At 43.4% G+C, this 18,923-nt stretch overlaps 1 protein-coding gene across 1 annotated transcript in view; it reads right to left on the bottom strand.

The window, feature by feature from the left end:
- LOC137322162 (adhesion G protein-coupled receptor F4-like) overlaps positions 1-18,923 on the bottom strand; it is a 66,533-nt gene that overhangs the window by 25,282 nt on the left and 22,328 nt on the right. Inside the window, exons 5-7 of the mRNA XM_067985276.1 lie at positions 17,771-17,829; positions 10,848-10,957; positions 8,598-8,773 (exon numbers count right to left, since the gene is read on the bottom strand). Coding sequence (XP_067841377.1) covers positions 8,598-8,773; positions 10,848-10,957; positions 17,771-17,829 — 345 coding nt within the window. The remainder of the gene's footprint in view (positions 1-8,597; positions 8,774-10,847; positions 10,958-17,770; positions 17,830-18,923) is intronic.

The raw sequence follows: 18,923 nt of genomic DNA, 5'->3' as shown, positions 1-18,923 counted from the left end.
GTTATTTGCTGGATTGTTGCTTTTGGCTGTTGATGCATTTGTAACTGTTTTTGGAGGTCTCCTATACTTGAATAGTAGGACGCGGGGACATAGCCTAACATTTAGAACCAGGACGTGCAGGAGTGAAGTTAGGAAACGTTTCCACACGCAAAGGGTGGGAGAAGTTTGGAACGCTCTTCTGCAAACAGCAGTTGATGCTAGCTTAATTGTGAATTCTAAACCTGAGATTGATAGATTTCTGTAAACCAACGTTAATAAGGGATATGGGGCTACGGTGGGTATACGGAGTTAGGTCACAGATCCACCATGATCTCATTGAATGGCGGAATAGGCTCGAGGGGCTAAATGCCACTTCCACGAGATGCTTCCTGTTCTGCACCACCTTCTCCTGCAAGCAAGTAGGACTTGTGTTTGGGTGATGTGCTTGTCATGGTTGAATAACTGCCAGTGTGTGTGGCCTGTGAGTTGTGGGTGGGCGGCTTGAAACAGTGATAATGGGCTCGATTTCCCCGGGAAATTGCAGGTGCACTGGAGGCAGGGGGGGCTTTGAAAATTGGGGAATTCCCATTCAGGTTCAGAGCTCCCGATGTCACTCGATGTCCCCCCGATCTCCCCTTCTTCACCCCCCCGACAGTCCCCCGATCTCCCATTTTTCACCCATCCAGATCTTCCACTCTCCCCCCCCCCCGATCTTCCCCTCTCCCCCTCGATCTTTCCCCTCCACCCCCCGATCTTCCCCTCTCCTCTCCCTGATCTTCCCCCTCCTCCCCCGATCGTCCCCTCTCCCCCTCGATCTTCCCCCTCCACCCCCCAATCTTCCCCTCCCCTCCCCCGATCTTCCCCTCTCCCCCCGATCTTCCCCCTCCTCCCTCCAATTGTCCCCTCTCCCCCTCGATCTTCCCCTCCACCCCCCGATCTTCCCCTCTCCCCCCTATATTCCCCCTCCTCCCCCTGATCGTCCCCTCTCCCCCTCTCCCCTCGATCTTCCCCCTCCACCCCCCGATCTTCCCCTCTCCTCCCCCTGATCGTCCCCTCTCCCCCTCGATCTTCCCCCTCCACCCCCCGATCTTCCCCTCTCCTCCCCTGATCTTCCCCTCTCCCACCCGATCTTCCCCTCTCCCCCCCCCGATCTTCCCGTCTCCTCCCCCTGATCTTCCCGTCTCCTCCCCCTGATCTTCCCCTCTCCCCCCCCGACTTCCACTCTCCCTCCCCCGATCTTCCCGTCTCCTCCCCCTGATCTTCCCCTCTCCTCCCCCCGATCTTCCCCCTCCACCCCCCGATCTTCCACTGTTCCCCCCCTCCCCGATCTTCCGTTCCAGCGCCGGATGACATCTCACTCGCTCTCTTTCTCCACCACCCCCCACCCTCGCGTTGCAGTTCCTGACAGCGGCCAGTCTGTCAATCAGGCTGGCTGCCGGGCGCGAAATCCAGAGAGCACGTTAATCACCATCAATTATAATGCGATCGCGTCGGAAATGGTAAGGTTTGTTTATTCAGGTTTGCCACGCGCATCTTCACTCCCCCCCGCTGCCAACCCACCACTATTTCAAAATTGAGCCCAATATGTAAGGGTGAGAGGAAGCATCTGATTGTCAGAGTTGAGTACTGATGGAAAAAGTTTGTTGGTAGGTGGGTGATGGGGGTGTAGTGCGTGGAGCAGTGGATGCGGCTAGTGGTGCAGTTGGTAGGAGACGCCACTTGACAGTTGACCTCGTTCACCTTGACCACTCATGTCAAAGCATTGAACTTCTTCCTGCATTGCATCCATGTTCGTTGTTCTGTGCGCCTGGCATTGACTTCATCCCCCGCTGCCTCCCACTGCCTTTTGGGCATACGTCTAGAGGGCTTCTTGCACCCCCCACACCCGCCCGCTCCACGGATATAGGATGTCCCTCCTTCTGTCCCCCTCTTGCGCCAAGGCCACTAGTGCATCTGCAGAGAACCTTGGTGCATGCACTCTCGCAGGCCTGGTACAAATTCAGATCGGCAGGTTAGTTAGGTCTGGCATGCAGATTGGAGGATGTGGGATTTAGTAGTGTGCAACCTTTATTCAATGTTTTAACATAACTCATCAGTTTGTAAACATAGGGATGGGACCTGCATCTGTGTTTTACGTGTGCGATGTCTGATCTCCGTTCAGACTCCAGACAGCAGACTGTTATTATTAGCAAATAATAGGTACCGGCTACCTTTCGTTTAAGAAACATCCTCCCTTTAAGAGATTGGGGCTCCCCCTGCTGGTGGAAAGTGCACATTTCCTTGAATTAACGCTGCTGTCAGGTAAGCCCTCAAGCCGGACAAATGTCTCATCCTGCCTGTGCAGGAAGCACTGAGCATGGGTTAATCGCGGATCGCGATACCCACGCCCGGTATTGGGGGTTAACCAATTTAACCCCCATAATCTTTATTTCTATCCTATCAAACCCTGTCATTATCTTCAGGTCAGCCTCTATCAGGTCTATCAGGTCAGCCCTCATCCTTCTCTTTTCCAGGGAAAAGATCCCAGCCTGTTCAGCCTTTGCTGATAAGGATATCCTCTCAGTTCTGCTATCATCCTTATGAATCTTTTTTGCACCCTCTCCAACGTCTCTGTATCCTTTCTATAATATGGAGACCAGAACTGTGCACAATATTCCAAATGTGGTCTAACCAAGGTTCTATACAAGTGTAATATAACTTCTTTGCTTTTCAATTCTATCCCTCTAGAAATGAACCCCAGTGGTGATTTGCCTTTTTTATGGCCTTATTAACCTGCGACGATACTTTTAGTGATTTGTGTATCTATACCCCAAAATCCCTTTGCTATTCTATCCCGTTTCTTATTATCCAAGGAGCACTTGGCCTCCTTATTCCTCCTAACAAAATGCACCACCTCACACTTATCTGTATTGAAATTTATTTGCCAATTACATGCCCATTATGCAAGTTCATTAATGTCCTCTTGCATTTTGATGCTTTCTTCCTTTGTATTAATTACAACCTCAATTTGGTGTCGTCCGCAAATTTTGAAATTGCACTTCCGATTCCCGAATCCAAATCATTCATGTAAATTATGAACAACAGTGGTCCCAGCACCGATCCCTGTGAAACACCACTTTCCACTTTTTGCCAGTAGCTACCCTTAACCCCTACTCTCTGTTTTCTGTTTTGTAGCCAGCTTGCTATCCATTCTGCTACTTGTCCCCTGACTCCTCATGCTCTGACCTTAGCCATGAGTCTGCAATGTGGTACCTTATCGAAGGCCTTTTGAAAATCCAAATATATTACATCCACTGCATTAACCTTGTATATTCTTTCTGTTTCTTCTTCAAAGAATTCAATAAGGTTGGTCATACATGACATTCCCTTCTGAAATCAGTGCTGACTATTCTTTATTATATTTTCATTCTCTAGATGTCTTTCCATTACATCTTTGAGTAAAGATTCCATTATCTTTCCTACCACCGACGATAAGCTAACTAGTCTATAGTTCCCTAGACTCATTCTATCTCCCTTTTTAAATAAAGGAATAACATTAGCTGCTTGCTAGTCCTCTGGCACTATTCCCTTTTCTACTGAATTTTTATACATATGTAATAGTGCCTCTGCTATCTCCTCCCTACTTTCTATTAATATTCACGGATGCAATCCATCCGGACCAGGGATTTCATCCTCCCTAAGTTTGATTAGTTTATCAATTATCTCCCCCTTTTCTATCTTAAATATTTTAAAATATTTTTTGACCTCTTCTTCTAATGTTCTGCCCCCCTTGTTAGTCTCCTTTGTAAATACGGAGGCAAAGTTTCAATATTCAATATTTCTGCCATTTCACTGTCAATACCTGTTCATCCCTTAGTAGCCCTATCCTTGTTCTGATTTTTCTTTTTTTATTTATATGTCTGTAGAATACTTTACTGTTTCTTTTTATGTTCCTTGATCATTTAACCTTGTAATTTCTCTTTGCCTTCCTAATTGTTTCTTTGACTTCTTTTTTAACCTCTCCGTATTCCCATTTGTCATCCTCTCCTTTATTGTTTATGTTCAGAGAGTATTCATTTTTCAGTAGTTTCAATTTTACCCTTATCTCTTTATTCATCCATGGTCTTTCATTGTTGGCTAGTTTCTCCTTGCGTTTTAGAGGAATATATTTCTCCTGAACTCTATTGATCACCGTTTTAAATATTTCCCACTGCTGTTCTTTCTCTTTGTCAAATTTTTACTCCAGTTTACCTGCCCTAGTTCCACTCTCATACCCTCAAAATTAGCTTTCTTCCAGTCTATTAATTTGATCTTTGTCTTACTTATGTCTTTCTCAGTCATTATTTTAAACATTATTATGTTATGATCGCTATTGTCTAGATGTCCCCCTATGCTTACTTCTTTTATCTGTTCTGATTCATTTCCCATTACTAGATCCAGCAGTGATTCCTCTCTTGTTGGGCTTCTCACATACTGGGTAAAAAGGAGTCATGTACTCACTGTAAAAACTCCATTTCCCTTTTGCCTTTCCCTACCTCTTTCTGCCCGTTTACTTGGGGGTAGTTGATAACACCCACGATTATTATTCAATGTTTTTTACTCATTTCATAGATTGGTCTACATGTTTCTTCATCCACTTCCCTTCCACTATTAGGTGGTTTGTAGAATATACCGATTAATGTGATCAATCCCTTCCTATCATTTGTCGAAATCAATATGGATTCTGTTTCTACTTTAATGTTACTTATGTCCCTCTTTTCTATTGCCATTATGGTGTCTCTAATTAGTGCAGTTACCCTAACCCCCTTCTTCCTTCCATATCCTTTCTAAATACATCATATCCTGCAATATTTTAAGTTACAGTTACTTATGTAACCATGTTTCAGATATCCCTACCACATCTGGCTCATCACTATTAATTATTGCCTCCAGTTCCCCCGTTTTGTTTCGGATGCTGTGCACATTGCTGTACAGGCAATTTAATTTGTTACCCTCCCTTTGCCTTTAACAATCATTTTGTACTAATGTTCCATAACTATGTTTGTTCCCTGGCCGTTTATGTTACCCTTATTCCTTAACTTGGTCTGACCTTTACTCTCATTTCCTATTTCTTTTTTCTTCAGACTTATGTTATCTTCCCCAGTTCCCACCACCTCCCCCTCCATCGTACTAGTTTAAAGTCTTATTGACACCCCATTTTACCCTTTCCGCTCGGACACTAGTCCCACCCCGCTTGAGGTGGAGCCCATCCTAATGGTCCTGCTCCTTCCTGTCCCAGTACTGGTGCCAGTGTCCCATGAAATGAAACCCTCCTTCCCACACCAGTCTTTCAGCCATACATTCACCTTCCTGATCTGCCTATCCCTATGCCAATAAGCACATGGCTCGGGTAGTAATTCTGAGATTACTACCCGTGAGGTCCTGTTTTTTAATTTATTTCCTAACTTCTGATATTCTCTTAGCATGACCCCCTCCCTTTCCTTTCCTATGTCATTGGTCCCAACATGGACCATGACAACTTGATCTTCCCCCTCCCTTTCCAAGTTCCTTTCGAGTTGCTCTGATACATCCTTTACCCATGCACCAAGTAGGCAACATACCCTCCTAGACTCTCGGTCGCAACTGCAGAGGACTCTATATATCCCACGAATTATAGAATCCCCTATGACTACAACATTTCTGTTCTGCTCCTCCCCTCACCCCCTGCCCGAACTGTCTCCTGCTCCACGGTGCCATGGTTAGCATTCCGGCTGTCCACCCCGCAGCCTACATCCTTATCCTCACAGGTAGAAAGTACATTGTACCAGTTGGACAGGACCAGTGTCTGTGGGACCTCATTCCCTATCTCCCCTTGGTTCCCCTTAACCTACTGAGCTATGTGTCGGAGCGATTCTAACTTGCACTCCAGCTCAAGGATTCTGAGTTGGAGTGACTCAAAGCAGAGACATTTCCTGCAAATGTGGCAATTCGGGACAGTCTCACTGTTCACAAGTTCCCACAGACCACAGTCCCGACACACAACCTGCACGGCCAGTTCTAGCATTTTAAAAATTTATTTATTTGTTAGTATTAATTTAATTCTAGAACTAATAGACACACTTAAGGCCTAGATTATATTTAGTAGATGGAATTTTGCTTGATTTTAAATTAATTAGTATTTAATTATTCTGAATATTTATTTATTTAACTATTTATTTATAGTTTATAGTTAAAGGTAGAGTGTGTAGGTGTATTAAACACTTAGTTTAATTTCCTCAGGTTCTGCCGCTCCCCACTCTGTGCTAACTGTCACGTCACCTTTTGAGATATTTCGCTGGGTTTGTTCAACTACTTCGATTTCTGCTCTTTTTAACTGTTTAGCTTTAAGGCTTTTTAACTAACTCTAATAGACTAACCATTAAAAATACTAACTACCACTAAAGACACTAACCACTAAACACAATAACCACTAAAAACACTTATCAATAAACTAAACACTTACACTGACTTACCCTCAGCACTCATCTGTTACGTCCTTTTTTGACTTTATAAAAAATTTTTTTTTTTGATTTTGCAGCTCAGGTTCGCCTTCCTCTTTTATTCTCCCATGTCCGCTCTGGCCAGCCTCTTTTATTCACTGTAGTGCATCTTGTAGATAGTACATACTGCAGCCACAGTGCAGCAGTGGTGGAGGGGATGGATACTGAAGTCAGTGGCAGGTCTGCCGATCAAGCAAACTGCTTTTGTGCCAGATGCTGTCGAGTTTCATGAGTACAATTATGACTGTACGGTGGTGAGTATTCCATCACAGTCCTGACTTGTGCCTTGCAGATGCTTTGAGAGGCTTTGAGGGCTCAGGAGGTGCCCAGCCACTGCCCTGATCTTGAAGCCACAATGGTGATTTGGCTGGTTCAGTTAAACTTCAGATTAATGGTAATCCCGAGGATTTTAATGATTGTACTGCTGTTGAAGATCAGGGGGATGTGGTTGGACTTTTGTTTTGAAGGTGATCATTGTCTAACAGTTAGGTGGGACGAATGTTACCCATCACTAGTCAAGCCTGGATGTTAGATATTAACCACTTTAATGTCAGTGTCCATGTGACCTCATCATTTTTGTATCTTCAGGTCCAACAAATAAACCCGGCAATTACAGACCATTCAGCCTAACGTCGGTGATGGGGAAACTTTTAGAGACGATAATCCGGGACAAAATTAATTGCCACTTGGAAAAGTATGGGCTAATAAGTGAAAGTCAGTACAGATTTGTTAAAGGAAAATCATGTTTGACTAACTTGATTGAATTATTTGATGAAGTAATAGAGAGGGTTGATGAGGATAGTACGGTTGATGTTGTGTATATAGACTTTCAAAAGGCATTTGATAAAATAGCACATAATAGAATTGTTAGCAAAATTAAAGCCCATGGGATTAAAGGGACAGTGGCAGCGTGGATACAAAATTGGCTATGGGACAGAAAGCAGAGAGTAGTGGTGAACGGTTGTTTTTCAGACTGGACGGAAGGATACAGTGGTGTTTTCCCGGGGTCAGTATTAGGACCACTGCTCTTTTTGATATATATTAATGACCTGGACTTGGGTATAGAGGGTATAATTTCAAAATTTCCGATGACACGAAACTCGGAAATGTAGTAAACAATGTGGAGGATAGTAACAGACTTCAGGAGGACATAGACAGACTGGTGAAATGGGCAGACACATGGCGGATGGAATTTAATGCAGAGAAGTGTGAAGTGATGCATTTTTGTAAGAAAAACGAGAAGAGGCATTATAAACTCAATGGTACAATTTTAAAGGTGGTGCAGGAATGGAGAGCTGGGGGTGCACATGCACAAATCTTTGAATGTGGCAGTACAAGTTGAGAAGGCTGTTAAAAAAGCATATGGGATCCTGGGCTTTCTTAATGGAGGCATAGAGTACAAAAGCAAGGAAGTTATCCTAAATCTTTACAAAACACTGGTTAGGCCTCAGCTGAAGAATTGTGTTCAATTCTGGGTGCCACACTTTAGGAAGGATGTCAAGGCCTTGGAGAGGGTGCAGAAGAGATTTACTAGAATGGTACCAGGGATGATGGACTTCAGTTATGTGGAGAAGCTGGAGTTGTTCTCCTTAGAACGGAGAAGATTAAGGGGAGATTTGATGGAGGTATTCAAAATCATGAACCGTTTTGACAGAGAAACTGTTTCCAATGGCAGAAGGGTCGGTAACCAGAGGACACAGGTTTAAGGTGATCGGTAAAAGAGCCAGAGGTGACATGAGAAAACATTTTTTAATACAGTGAGTTGTAATGATCTGGAATGCACTGCCTGAAAGGGTGATGGAAGCAGACTCAATCATAACTTTCGAAAGGGAACTGGATAAATACTTGAAGGGAAAAAATTGACAGGGCTATGGGGAAAGAGCAGGGGAATGGGACTAAATGAATAACTCTTTCAAAGAGCTGGCAAAGGCACGATGAGACGAATGGCCTCCTCCTGTGCTGTACCTACTATGACATTATGAAATATTTATAAATTGTGATCATTAGCACAATTGTTTTAAACCAGCTAACACCTGCGTTAAAATAATGCAGTGAAGAATTTGGTACGAGCAAGTTTTACATTTGAACAACAAAAGGGCCTACTGCAGATTCGACTCTTACCTGAAGAAGAATATTGTTGATTGCAGATGATATACAGAAATTTAATTCCGCTTCATACTTTCCATTTCTTCCACATTTTCTCCTCATGGTTCCTGTCTGCCCATCGCAGGGGATTTCTGCGGTTTCACCATAATTTGTTGTGCCATAATCTGGATCACTGCATGGTATTTTATCACCTGTTTCAAGAAAGCAACATTCATACAGCTTTCCAAAAGCTATACAATCTGGTTCTTACTGTTCCTATAAAATTATGTTTTGTTCCACACTCACTGTTTTGAGCATACTTGATTATTGCCATGTGAATATATGCCACAATGTGAAATAAGTGCTTAAAAGATCAATGGAAAATAACTAACGACTGCCAACTACTTCTCTATCCAAGAGCATTATACAAACATCAATTGATTTATTAGGAACCGGAATGTGTCAGTTTGCTAAACATTAAAATATATGAAAGAAAATGTAAAAGATAATGGGAACAATTTTGAAGCGATCAATTCCATCAGGCAGGAGGTGGGTGGAAGGAGCCAGCCATCCACCTGACTGAGGTGGTTGGAGACCATTTTTATGTTTGGGCCTCATTTAAATATAATCGTTGAGTTGCTCGCACACTTGGAGCGGCGACACTGATTGGGGGATTTGGGGGGGGAGGGGGGAAATCCAGCGACTCCTTTGTGGAGCCAAGCTGCCTCGGGTTAGTAAAAAGGCAGGGGAGGGTGAAACAATTCTGGGGTAGGCCCCCGAGGGTCAGACATTTGGGGGAGGGGTCGATTTTTGTGGGGCCACAAGGAGCATTAATGCCCCTACTGACCCCATAAAAATAACTTAAAATCTTTCTCTTACCCTTTTTCGGAGCAACCCACAGTGATCCCACTGGTTAAGCCACTCTATGCCAAGTAGCAATGGGCAGAGTGTGCAAGGCATATGCTCCCCCTGTGGGTACTGCAAAATTGCACTGGATGGAGGCAGGAGGTCATGTAATGAAACTTCCAGGAATTCATCCAACCAGGGTTGGCAACCCTAGGTTAAAATCAAGGCTTCACTTTCCAGTTAACATGCACACCATCAGAGCTATTTCTATAAAATAAGAAGATAAATGAGAGAAAAGGTTCCACTGTAATGGCATTTTGAAAAACTACAATATGGCTCTTGCCATCTGTCCCAGGTCTTACAACTTGTATTCTGCAAAATTCGCCACTTCACCACCAAGGGAGAATTCAAGTTGAATGATTCTGCTTTCCATATTTCAATGTCTTGCATCTAATACCGTAGTTTGAGTTTTAGAAGGGTAATCATGAAGCCTACATTCGAACTGGCAGTAATTTTCACATGTTGTCATGCATTATTTGGCAATCTAGGCACTAAAGCTACAATGGAAACTATTAATCCCAGTTCACAAATTCTGATGTAGCCATTGAGTGGCAAAAAGTATGTTATGCTGGAGGACTAAAAGCACCAACTGAGCCAATTATTGGGGGAAGGCACTGAATCCAATTAAAGTGCATCTCAGAAAAGAGGAAATTGGGACAGACAGCCATTGCATCAGGTCTGTTCCCTCACAACACAGCTCTGCTCCCATTTCCATCCCTAACCGAAGTTCCCAAGGAAAGCCCAGTCAGGGGTGGACCTGTGCCAGAAGGGTACAGGCAAATTGTCTAGGTCAGGAAAGTTAGATACACACCTCTCTCAGCAGGTACAGCACATGTCTTCCAACCAACAGACAACCTAAGAGGAAAATTGGTCCTCATAAAAAAACATTCAGAATTAGAGCATCAACAACTCCAACTGTGCAGCCTTTAGGCAAGGAAACAATAGCAGTCATGCATATTTTGGCCACTGGATCGTCCAAACACCAAAGGAATGAAAAGTGATATCATCAATTATCGACAAAGCAGCAACATCCTGAAAGGTTATGCAAGTCTGGTTTAAATTCTTCTTTGTGCTAAAATTCACATTTTTCAACCATCCCTGCTCCCATAATTCCTACAGAGAGTAATAGGAGTTCTGATTAGATAGTTAACTGTGAGATGAGCACATGTCTTACCACCAGTGGCTCAGACTATGCAGCATCCCTAGTAAGTGAATGTACTTACCATTACATAATTGCCGAAAAGTGTTTTAACATCCAACAATGCAAATATAGACACCCTATTTAGTTAGGCAATAAGTATTCCATTTCTACCATAAACTACACATTTATAACTTGAAACTTTCTATCAAAATTATTTTCTTATGCAAAAATCTACTTACCGGGTACTAATATGTATTTTTCAGAAAGAATTTTGCTGCTGGATTTGATATCAGCATCACTTAAACTCCTGTTAGTGCGTACGTCATAGAGCACAACTACACTCCCGTTCCTAAATTAATAAAGATAAGAGGAGAGGATTATTACAGCCATTTTCTTAAAAAAAAATCATTCAAACTGGAATTAAAAATACTAAGAACTTAACGAATGGGAATTTCTGCCTTTATCTTATATCGTTTGCAGTTGCTAGGATGAAAGTAGAAGCTGCTTTCTTTTCAATAAGCTTCAAAATCTGAAATTGGAGACTCACCAGTCTGGATTTTCCACTGAAGTTTCGGTGGATCCCCAGTGTAGGACATGAGTGCAATGGAGCACAGAGTGATCAGCTGAGAGTTTGGTGAGTGTGGGAGTTCGGTGAAGTGGGGAAAGGAGGTGCTGCTTTGCCTTGCTTTTCCTAACTTTTTCCGCAGATCAGCGGTGGACCTGAGCAGCAGAAGACTGAGAGCGGAGATAAAAGCAGCAGCAGACCTGCAACAAGAGAAAACTACTATGCGATGTCACAGGTGAGGCAGGAGAGTCCGAGAGCGGGAGGAGCGTCCAAGAGGTGAGCACAGTGTAAAAGGAGAGTCCGAGAGCGGGAGGAGAGTCTGAGAGGTGAACGCAGTGTAAATCTAAGGCAAGTCATGGCAGCACAGCTCACACCCGTGATATGCTCCTCCTGTATTATATGGGAAGTCATGGACACTACCAGTGTCCCTAGTGACCATGTGTGCGGGAAATGTGTCCAGCTGCAGCTACTGGCTAACCGTATTTCAGAGCTGGAGCTGCCGGTGGATTCACTGTGGAGCATCCGCGATGCTGAGATTATCGTGGATAGCACGTTCAGTGAGGTGGTCACATCACAGGTAAAGATTACGCAGGCAGAAAGGAAATGAGTGACCGCCAGGCAGAGTAAAAGGACTAGGCAGGTAGAGCAGGAGTCCCCTGGGGCCATTTCCCTCTCAAACAGATATACCGCTTTGGATACTGTTGGGGGAGATGGCTTATCAGGGGAAAGCAGCAAGAGCCAAGTTTGGGGCACTGCAGGTGGCTCTGCTGCACAGGAGGGGAGGAATAAGAGTGGCAGGGCTATAGTGATAGGGGATTCAATTTTACGGGGAACAGTTAGGGTTTCTGCGGCCACAAACGTGACTCCAGGATGGTATGTTGCCTCCCTGGTGCTAGGGTCAAGGATGTCACGGAGCGGCTGCAGGGCATCCTGGAGGGGGAGGGTGAACAGCCAGTAGTTGTGGTCCATATCGGTATCAATGACATAGGTAAAAAAAAAGGGATGAGGTCCTGCAAGGTGAATTTAAGGAGTTAGGAGATAAATTAAAAAGCAGGACCTCAAAGGTAGTGATCTCAGGATTACTACCAGTGCCACGTGCTAGTGAGTATAGGAACAGGAGAATAGACCAGATGAATGCGTGGCTGCATGGATGGTATAGGGGGGAGGGATTTAGATTCCTGGGACATTGGGACCGGTTCTGGGGAAGTTGGGACCTGTACAAGCAGGACCGGGACCAATGTCCTCGTGGGGGTGTTTGCTAGTGCTGTTGGGGAAGGTTTAAACTAGAACGGCAGGGGGATGGGTACCTGAACAGGGAGACAGAGGAGGGGGAAACAAGGACAGAAACAAAAAAAACAGAAAGGGAAGAGCAATCGTGGAAGGCAGAGAAAACAAGGGTGAAAAACAAATAGGGCCATAGTGCAAAATAATACTAAGATGACTAGCAATCTTAAAAAAACAAGTCTAAAGGCATTGTGTCTTAATGCGCGGAGCATTTGCAATAAGGTAGATGAATTAACAGCGCAGATAGATATTAACGGTTATGATATAGTTGCGATTACGGAGACATGGCTGCAGGGTGACCAAGGATGGGAACTGAACATCCAGGGGTATTCAATATTTAGGAAGGACAGGCAAAAAGGGAAAGGAGGTGGGGTAGCGTTGTTAGTAAAGGAGGAAATCAATGCAATAGTGAGGAAGGATATTGCCTCGGAAAATCACAATGTGGAATCTGTATGGGTGGAGCTAAGAAACACCAAGGGGCAGAAAATGTTGGTGGGGGTTGTCTATAGGCCCCCAAAAAGTAGTGGAGATGTAGGGGAGAGCATTAAACAGGAAATTAGAGATGCATGCAAGAAGGGTACGACTATAATCATGGGTGACTTTAATTTATATATAGATTGGTCAAATCAAATTAGCAATAATACTATGGGGGAGGAATTCCTGGAGTGTGTACGTGATGGATTTCTAGACCAATATGTTGATGAACCAACTGGAGAACATGTGATCCTAGACTGGGTATTGTGCAATAAGAAAGGATTAATTAACAATCTTGTTGTGCGGGGTCCCTTAGGAAAGAGCGACCATAACCGTAGTAGTTGAATCTGAAACTACGGTCCTGAATCTAAGTAAAGGAAATTATGAAAGTATGAGGTGTGAGTTGGCGAGGATAGATTGGGGAACTTTACTAAAAGGGATGACAGTGGATAGGCAATGGCTAATATTTAAAGAACGTGTGCAGGAATTACAACAATTATTCATTCCTGGCTGGCGCAAAAATAAAATAGGAAAGGTGGCTCAACCGTGGCTTACAAAAGAAATGAAGGATAGTATTAGATCCAAAGAGGAGACATATAAAATTGCCAGAAAAAGCGGCAAGCCTGTGGATTGGGAGCAGTTTAGAATTCAGCAAAGGAGAACAAAGAGATTGATTAAGAGGGGGAAAATAGAATATGAGAGTAAACTAGCAGGGAACATAAAAACTGACTGTAAAAGTTTCTATAAATGTGTCAAGAGAAAAAGATTAGTGAAGACAAATGTAGGTCCCTTACAGTCAGAAATGGGGGAAATTATAATGGGGAACAAAGAAATGGCAGAACAATTAAACACATACTTTGGTTTTGTCTTCACAAAGGAGGACACAAATAACCTCCCGGAAATGTTTGGGAACCAAGGGTCTAGTGAGAGGGAGGAACTGAAGGAAATCAGTATTAGTAAAAAAAATAGTGCTAGGGAAATTAATGGGGCTAAAGGCTGACAAATCCCCAGGGCCTGATAATCTACATCCCAGAGTACTAAAGGAAGCAGCCCTGGAAATAGTGGATCATTGGTGATCATCTTCCAAAATTCTATAGACTCTGGAACAGTTCCTACAGATTGGAGGGTGACAAATGTAACCCCACTATTTAAAAAAGAAGGGAGAGAAAAAACAGGGAATTACAGACCAGTTAACCTAACATCAGTAGTGGGGAAAATGCTAGAGTCTATTATAAAGGATGTGATAACAGAACACTTGGAAGGCATTAACGGGATTGGACAAAGTCAGCATGGGTTTATGAAAGGGAAATCATGCTTAACAAATCTACTGGAGTTTTTTGAGGATGTAACTGGTAGAATATATAGGGGAGAACCAGTGGATGTGGTGTATTTGGATTTTCAGAAGGCTTTTGATAAGGTCCCACACAAGAGGTTAGTGTGCAAAATTAAAGCACATGGGATTGGGGGGAATATACTAGCATGGATTGGGAATTGGTTGACAGACAGGAAACACAGAGTAGGAATAAACAGGTCTTTTTCCGGGTGGCAGGCAGTGGGGTACCACAGGGATCAATGCTTGGGCCCCAGCTATCCACGATATATACCAATGATTTGGATGAGGGAACTAAATGTAACATTTGCAAGTTTGCAGATGACACAAAGCTGGGGTGGAATGTGAGCTGTGAGGAGGATGCAAAGAGGCTCCAATGTGATTTAGACAAGTTGGGTGAGTGGGCAAGAACATGGCAGATGCAGTATAACATGGATAAATGTGAGGTTATCCACTTTGGTTGTAAAAACAGAAAGACAGATTATTATCTGAACGGTGATAGATTGGGAAAAGGGGAGGTGCAATGAGACCTGGGTGTTCTTGTACACCAGTCACTGAAAGCGAGCATTCAAGTGCAGCAAGCAGTTTGGAAGGCGAATGGTATGTTGGCCTTCATTGCAAGAGGATTTGAGTACAGGAACAAGGATGTCTTACTGCAGATGTACAGGGCCTTGGTGAGACCACATCTGGAGTATTGTGTGCAGTTTTGGTCTCCTTATCTGAGGAAGGATGTCCTTGCCATGGAGGGAGTGCAACAAAGGTTTACCAGACTGATTCCTGGGATGGCAGGGCTGACGTACGAGGAGAGATTGGGTTGACTAGGCTTATATTCACTAGAGTTTAGAAGAATGAGAGGTGATCTCATCGAAACATATAAAATTCTAACAGGACTAGACAGACTAGATGCAGGGAGGATGTTCCCGATGGATGGGGAGTCCAGAGCCAGGGGTCAGTCTCAGGATACGGGGTATGCCATTTAGAACTGAGATGAGGAGAAATTTCTTCACTCAGAGGGTGGTGAACCTGTGGGATTCTCTACCACAGAAGGCAATGGAGGCCAAGTCATTAAATATATTCAAGAAGGAGATAGATTCTTAATGCTAAAGGGATATGGGGAAAAAGCAGGAACAGAGTGCTGAGTTAGACAATCAGCCATGATCATTTTGAATGACGGAGCAGGCCCGAAGGGCCAAATGGCCTACTCTTCCTCCTATTTTCTAGGATTCTATGATTCTATGCAATATATCTGCTCAAACGTACAAATGATGGGAATATGACACGTGATATCTTTTCCATTATTTTTCTCCCAGCAATGCTGAGTGCTAAGACCCCAGTGCATTCCCGGCATCCAGGAGAGCAGGTGGGACGGCAAAATTAAAAAACTAAAGTGCAAATTTCACCTAAGAAATTGCAGGATGATCTTTTTAAAAATGTTGTCTTTTATTCACTTTGGGGCTACCCTGAGGCAGCTGGCCATCCGCACTGTGACCTGGTAAAAGGGTAGTCAAAGGAAGGGTGGGGGCAATTCGGAATCAAAAGGTGATCTTCATGTGGAGGCAGAGGGCATGGCTGAGGCACTAAATGTGTACTTTGCATTCGTCTTCACTAAAGAAGAAGATGCTGCCAATGTCATAGTAAAGGAGGAAGTGGTAGAGAAATTGGATAGAATATAATAGATAAAGAGGAGGTACTTAAAAAGTTGACAGCACTCATAGAGTCATAGAGTCATAGAGTTATACAGCACGGATAGAGGCCCTTCGGCCCATCGTGTCCGCGCAGGCCATCAAGCCCAGTCTAATCTAATCCCATATTCCAGCATTTGGTCCGTAGCCTTGTATGCTATGGCATTTCAAGTGCTCATCCAAATGCTTCTTGAATGTTGTGAGGGTTCCTGCCTCCACAACCCTCTCAGGCAGTGAGTTCCAGACTCCAACCACCCTCTGGGTGAAAAAGTTCTTTCTCAAATCCCCTCTAAACCTCCCGCCTTTTACCTTGAATCTATGTCCCCTTGTTATAGAACCCTCAACGAAGGGAAAAAGCTCCTTAGTATCCATCTTATCTATTCCCCTCATAATTTTGTTCACCTCAATCATGTCCCCCCTCAGCCTCCTCTGCTCCAAGGAAAACAAACCCAATCTTCCCAGTCTCTCTTCATAGCTGAAGCGCTCCAGCCCTGGTAACATCCTGGTGAATCTCCTCTGCACCCTCTCCAAAGCAATCACATCCTTCCTGTAGTGTGGCGACCAGAACTGCACACAGTACTCCAGCTGTGGCCTAACCAGTGTTTTATACAGCTCCATCTCAAAGTAGAAACGTCACCCGGTCAGGGTGGGATGCATCCTAGGTTGCAGAGGGCTCTGGCTGCAATCTTCCAATTCTCCTTAGGATATGGAAGTGATGTCAGAGGACTGGAGGATTGCAAATGTTACACCCCTGTTCAAAAAAGGAAGAGGGATAAACCTGGCAACTACAGGCCAGTCAGCCTAACGTCGGTGGTGAGGAAACTCTTAGAGACATTAATCTGGGTCAAAATCAATTGGCACTTGAAAAAATACGGGTTAATAAATGAAAGCGAGCATGGATTTGTTAAAGGCAAATCATGTTTGACTAACTTGATTGAGTTCTTTGATCGAGTAACGGAGGGGGTTGATGAGGGTAGTGTGGTTGATGTGTGTATGGACTTTCAAAAGGCATTTGATAAAGTACCACATAATAGACTTTTTAGCAAAATTAAAGCCCATGGGGTTAAAGGGGAAGTGGCAGTGTGGGTACAAAATTGGCTAGGAGACAGAAAGCAGAGAGTAGCGGTGAACGATTGTTTTTCAGACAGGAAGGAAGTATACAGCGGTGTTCCCCAGGGGCCGATGTTGGGACACTGCTTTTTTTTATATATATTAATGACCTGCACTTAGGTACACAGGGCATAATTTCACAGTTTGCAGATGACACGAAACTCAGAAATGTATACGTGCACTCGTCTTTAAAGGCAGCAGGACAAGTTGAGAAGGCTGTTGAAAAGGTATACGGGATCCTCAGATTTATAAATGGAGGCATAGAGTACAAAAGCAAGGAAGTTATGCTAAATATTTATAAAACAATGATTAGGACCAAGCTGGATTGTGTCCCACTGAAGAGTCCAGAAAGACTGGCAAAAGTGCCCAGATTTGGAGTTAGGTCGGGTGTGTTGTGTCCCCTGCCCCCTCCTATAAGTAACTTTAGGGTGCCCCTGTGGTCCCATTACAAAGGGAGCCACCTTAAAATTGTGTTTTTTTTAAATTGCAAAGTAGATGTTCAGGATCCAGGCCCTCGTGTCCAAAACAAAATATAATCCGTAATTTTTCTAGTGTTCCATGTGTTGGATCCCACTTTCCAGCTCCTACTTATACATCAGGCTCTCTGTTTTTTGTCATTGGACCTTCAGAATAAAATGCGAGTGTGAAATAGTCTCTCCTCGAAATGTGGGCAGAAGCCTCGACACTGCCCTGATCTGTAAAGATGGTTTCACTTACGTGAATCCTATAATGTTTACTTCAGCATCGGGACGCACTTCTTTGTAGATGTTTTCAATCTAGAGAAATGGTTAGAAATAAATTAGAAAAATAACATTTTAAAAATAAATGTGAAAACAACAAAGGGTGACAAACATTTTTAGTTCTACAGGAATATATGTGTGCAAATGAAATACATTCATATCAATAATCTGGAATATATTGGGCTATGATTTACTGTAGCAGGACATCTAACAGCGTCTGCTATTAATTAGACTTGCCCTTGTACGTTTAGGTTTTTACATTTTTGCGGGAAGTTGCTGTAAGTGCGAGCTGATAACATCACAGCGAGGGAAACAGGGCATCTGGGACCTGAGTGAACAGGGCAAGCAACTGTGTATCTCCTTAACCAATCAGATTGAAGGATTGTGAAATTAACAGTGCAAGGACTGAGAAGGAAGTGTAAATTAGAGTGGGTGAATTCAATGTCAAATCAGGTACAGAAAGAGAAATAAAGAGGGAAAGAAAGATTGGATTAAAAGAGAGAGAAAAAAGAGACAGAAAGCAAAAATTAAAAAGATGTTTTAATTAAAAAATTTACATTTTTAAAATCTCCAACGATTAAAACCTGAAGGAATGAGACGCCACACTTGTAATAGTTAATTTTCAGTACCAGAGAGGTTGACAGGCAATAATTAACACTTATCATGTCGTTAAAAGGCTACTTAGATTGAAATGGATAAGACTTAACTTTCTGTGGCGAGTTTAGTTGGTATCTACCACGCAAATACATCAACTTCACGCTGCTGAATGCATGTCAATGGTGAGGCAGACAGCGAGATCCCATTTACGGATAAATAACGGGGAATGCCATTAGCTTCACCATTATTTTCACAGCAAATTATGACTTATTAAGTTTATTATGTATGTCACGCACTCCTTATTTGGACATCACCATTCTGCCATGCCTCCAGGTAGCATCTCAATCAGATTTAGCATTATCAAGCTGCCTGCCACTGTCACACCCTGCAGCAGTACATTTCTACCACTAGATGGAGCTTCATAAGCTTCACAAGCTGCCCCTGCCTATACCTACAGCATCATCAAAGGACTTTTGAAGGAATCGCCAGGAGAGATCCACTGATTTGTACATTTTGAGGTGATTTCAGAATTA

The sequence above is a fragment of the Heptranchias perlo genome, chromosome 5, assembly GCF_035084215.1.
Source record: "Heptranchias perlo isolate sHepPer1 chromosome 5, sHepPer1.hap1, whole genome shotgun sequence".
Classification (NCBI taxonomy): Eukaryota; Metazoa; Chordata; class Chondrichthyes; order Hexanchiformes; family Hexanchidae; genus Heptranchias; species Heptranchias perlo.
This window is presented reverse-complemented; position numbering and strand designations above follow the sequence as displayed.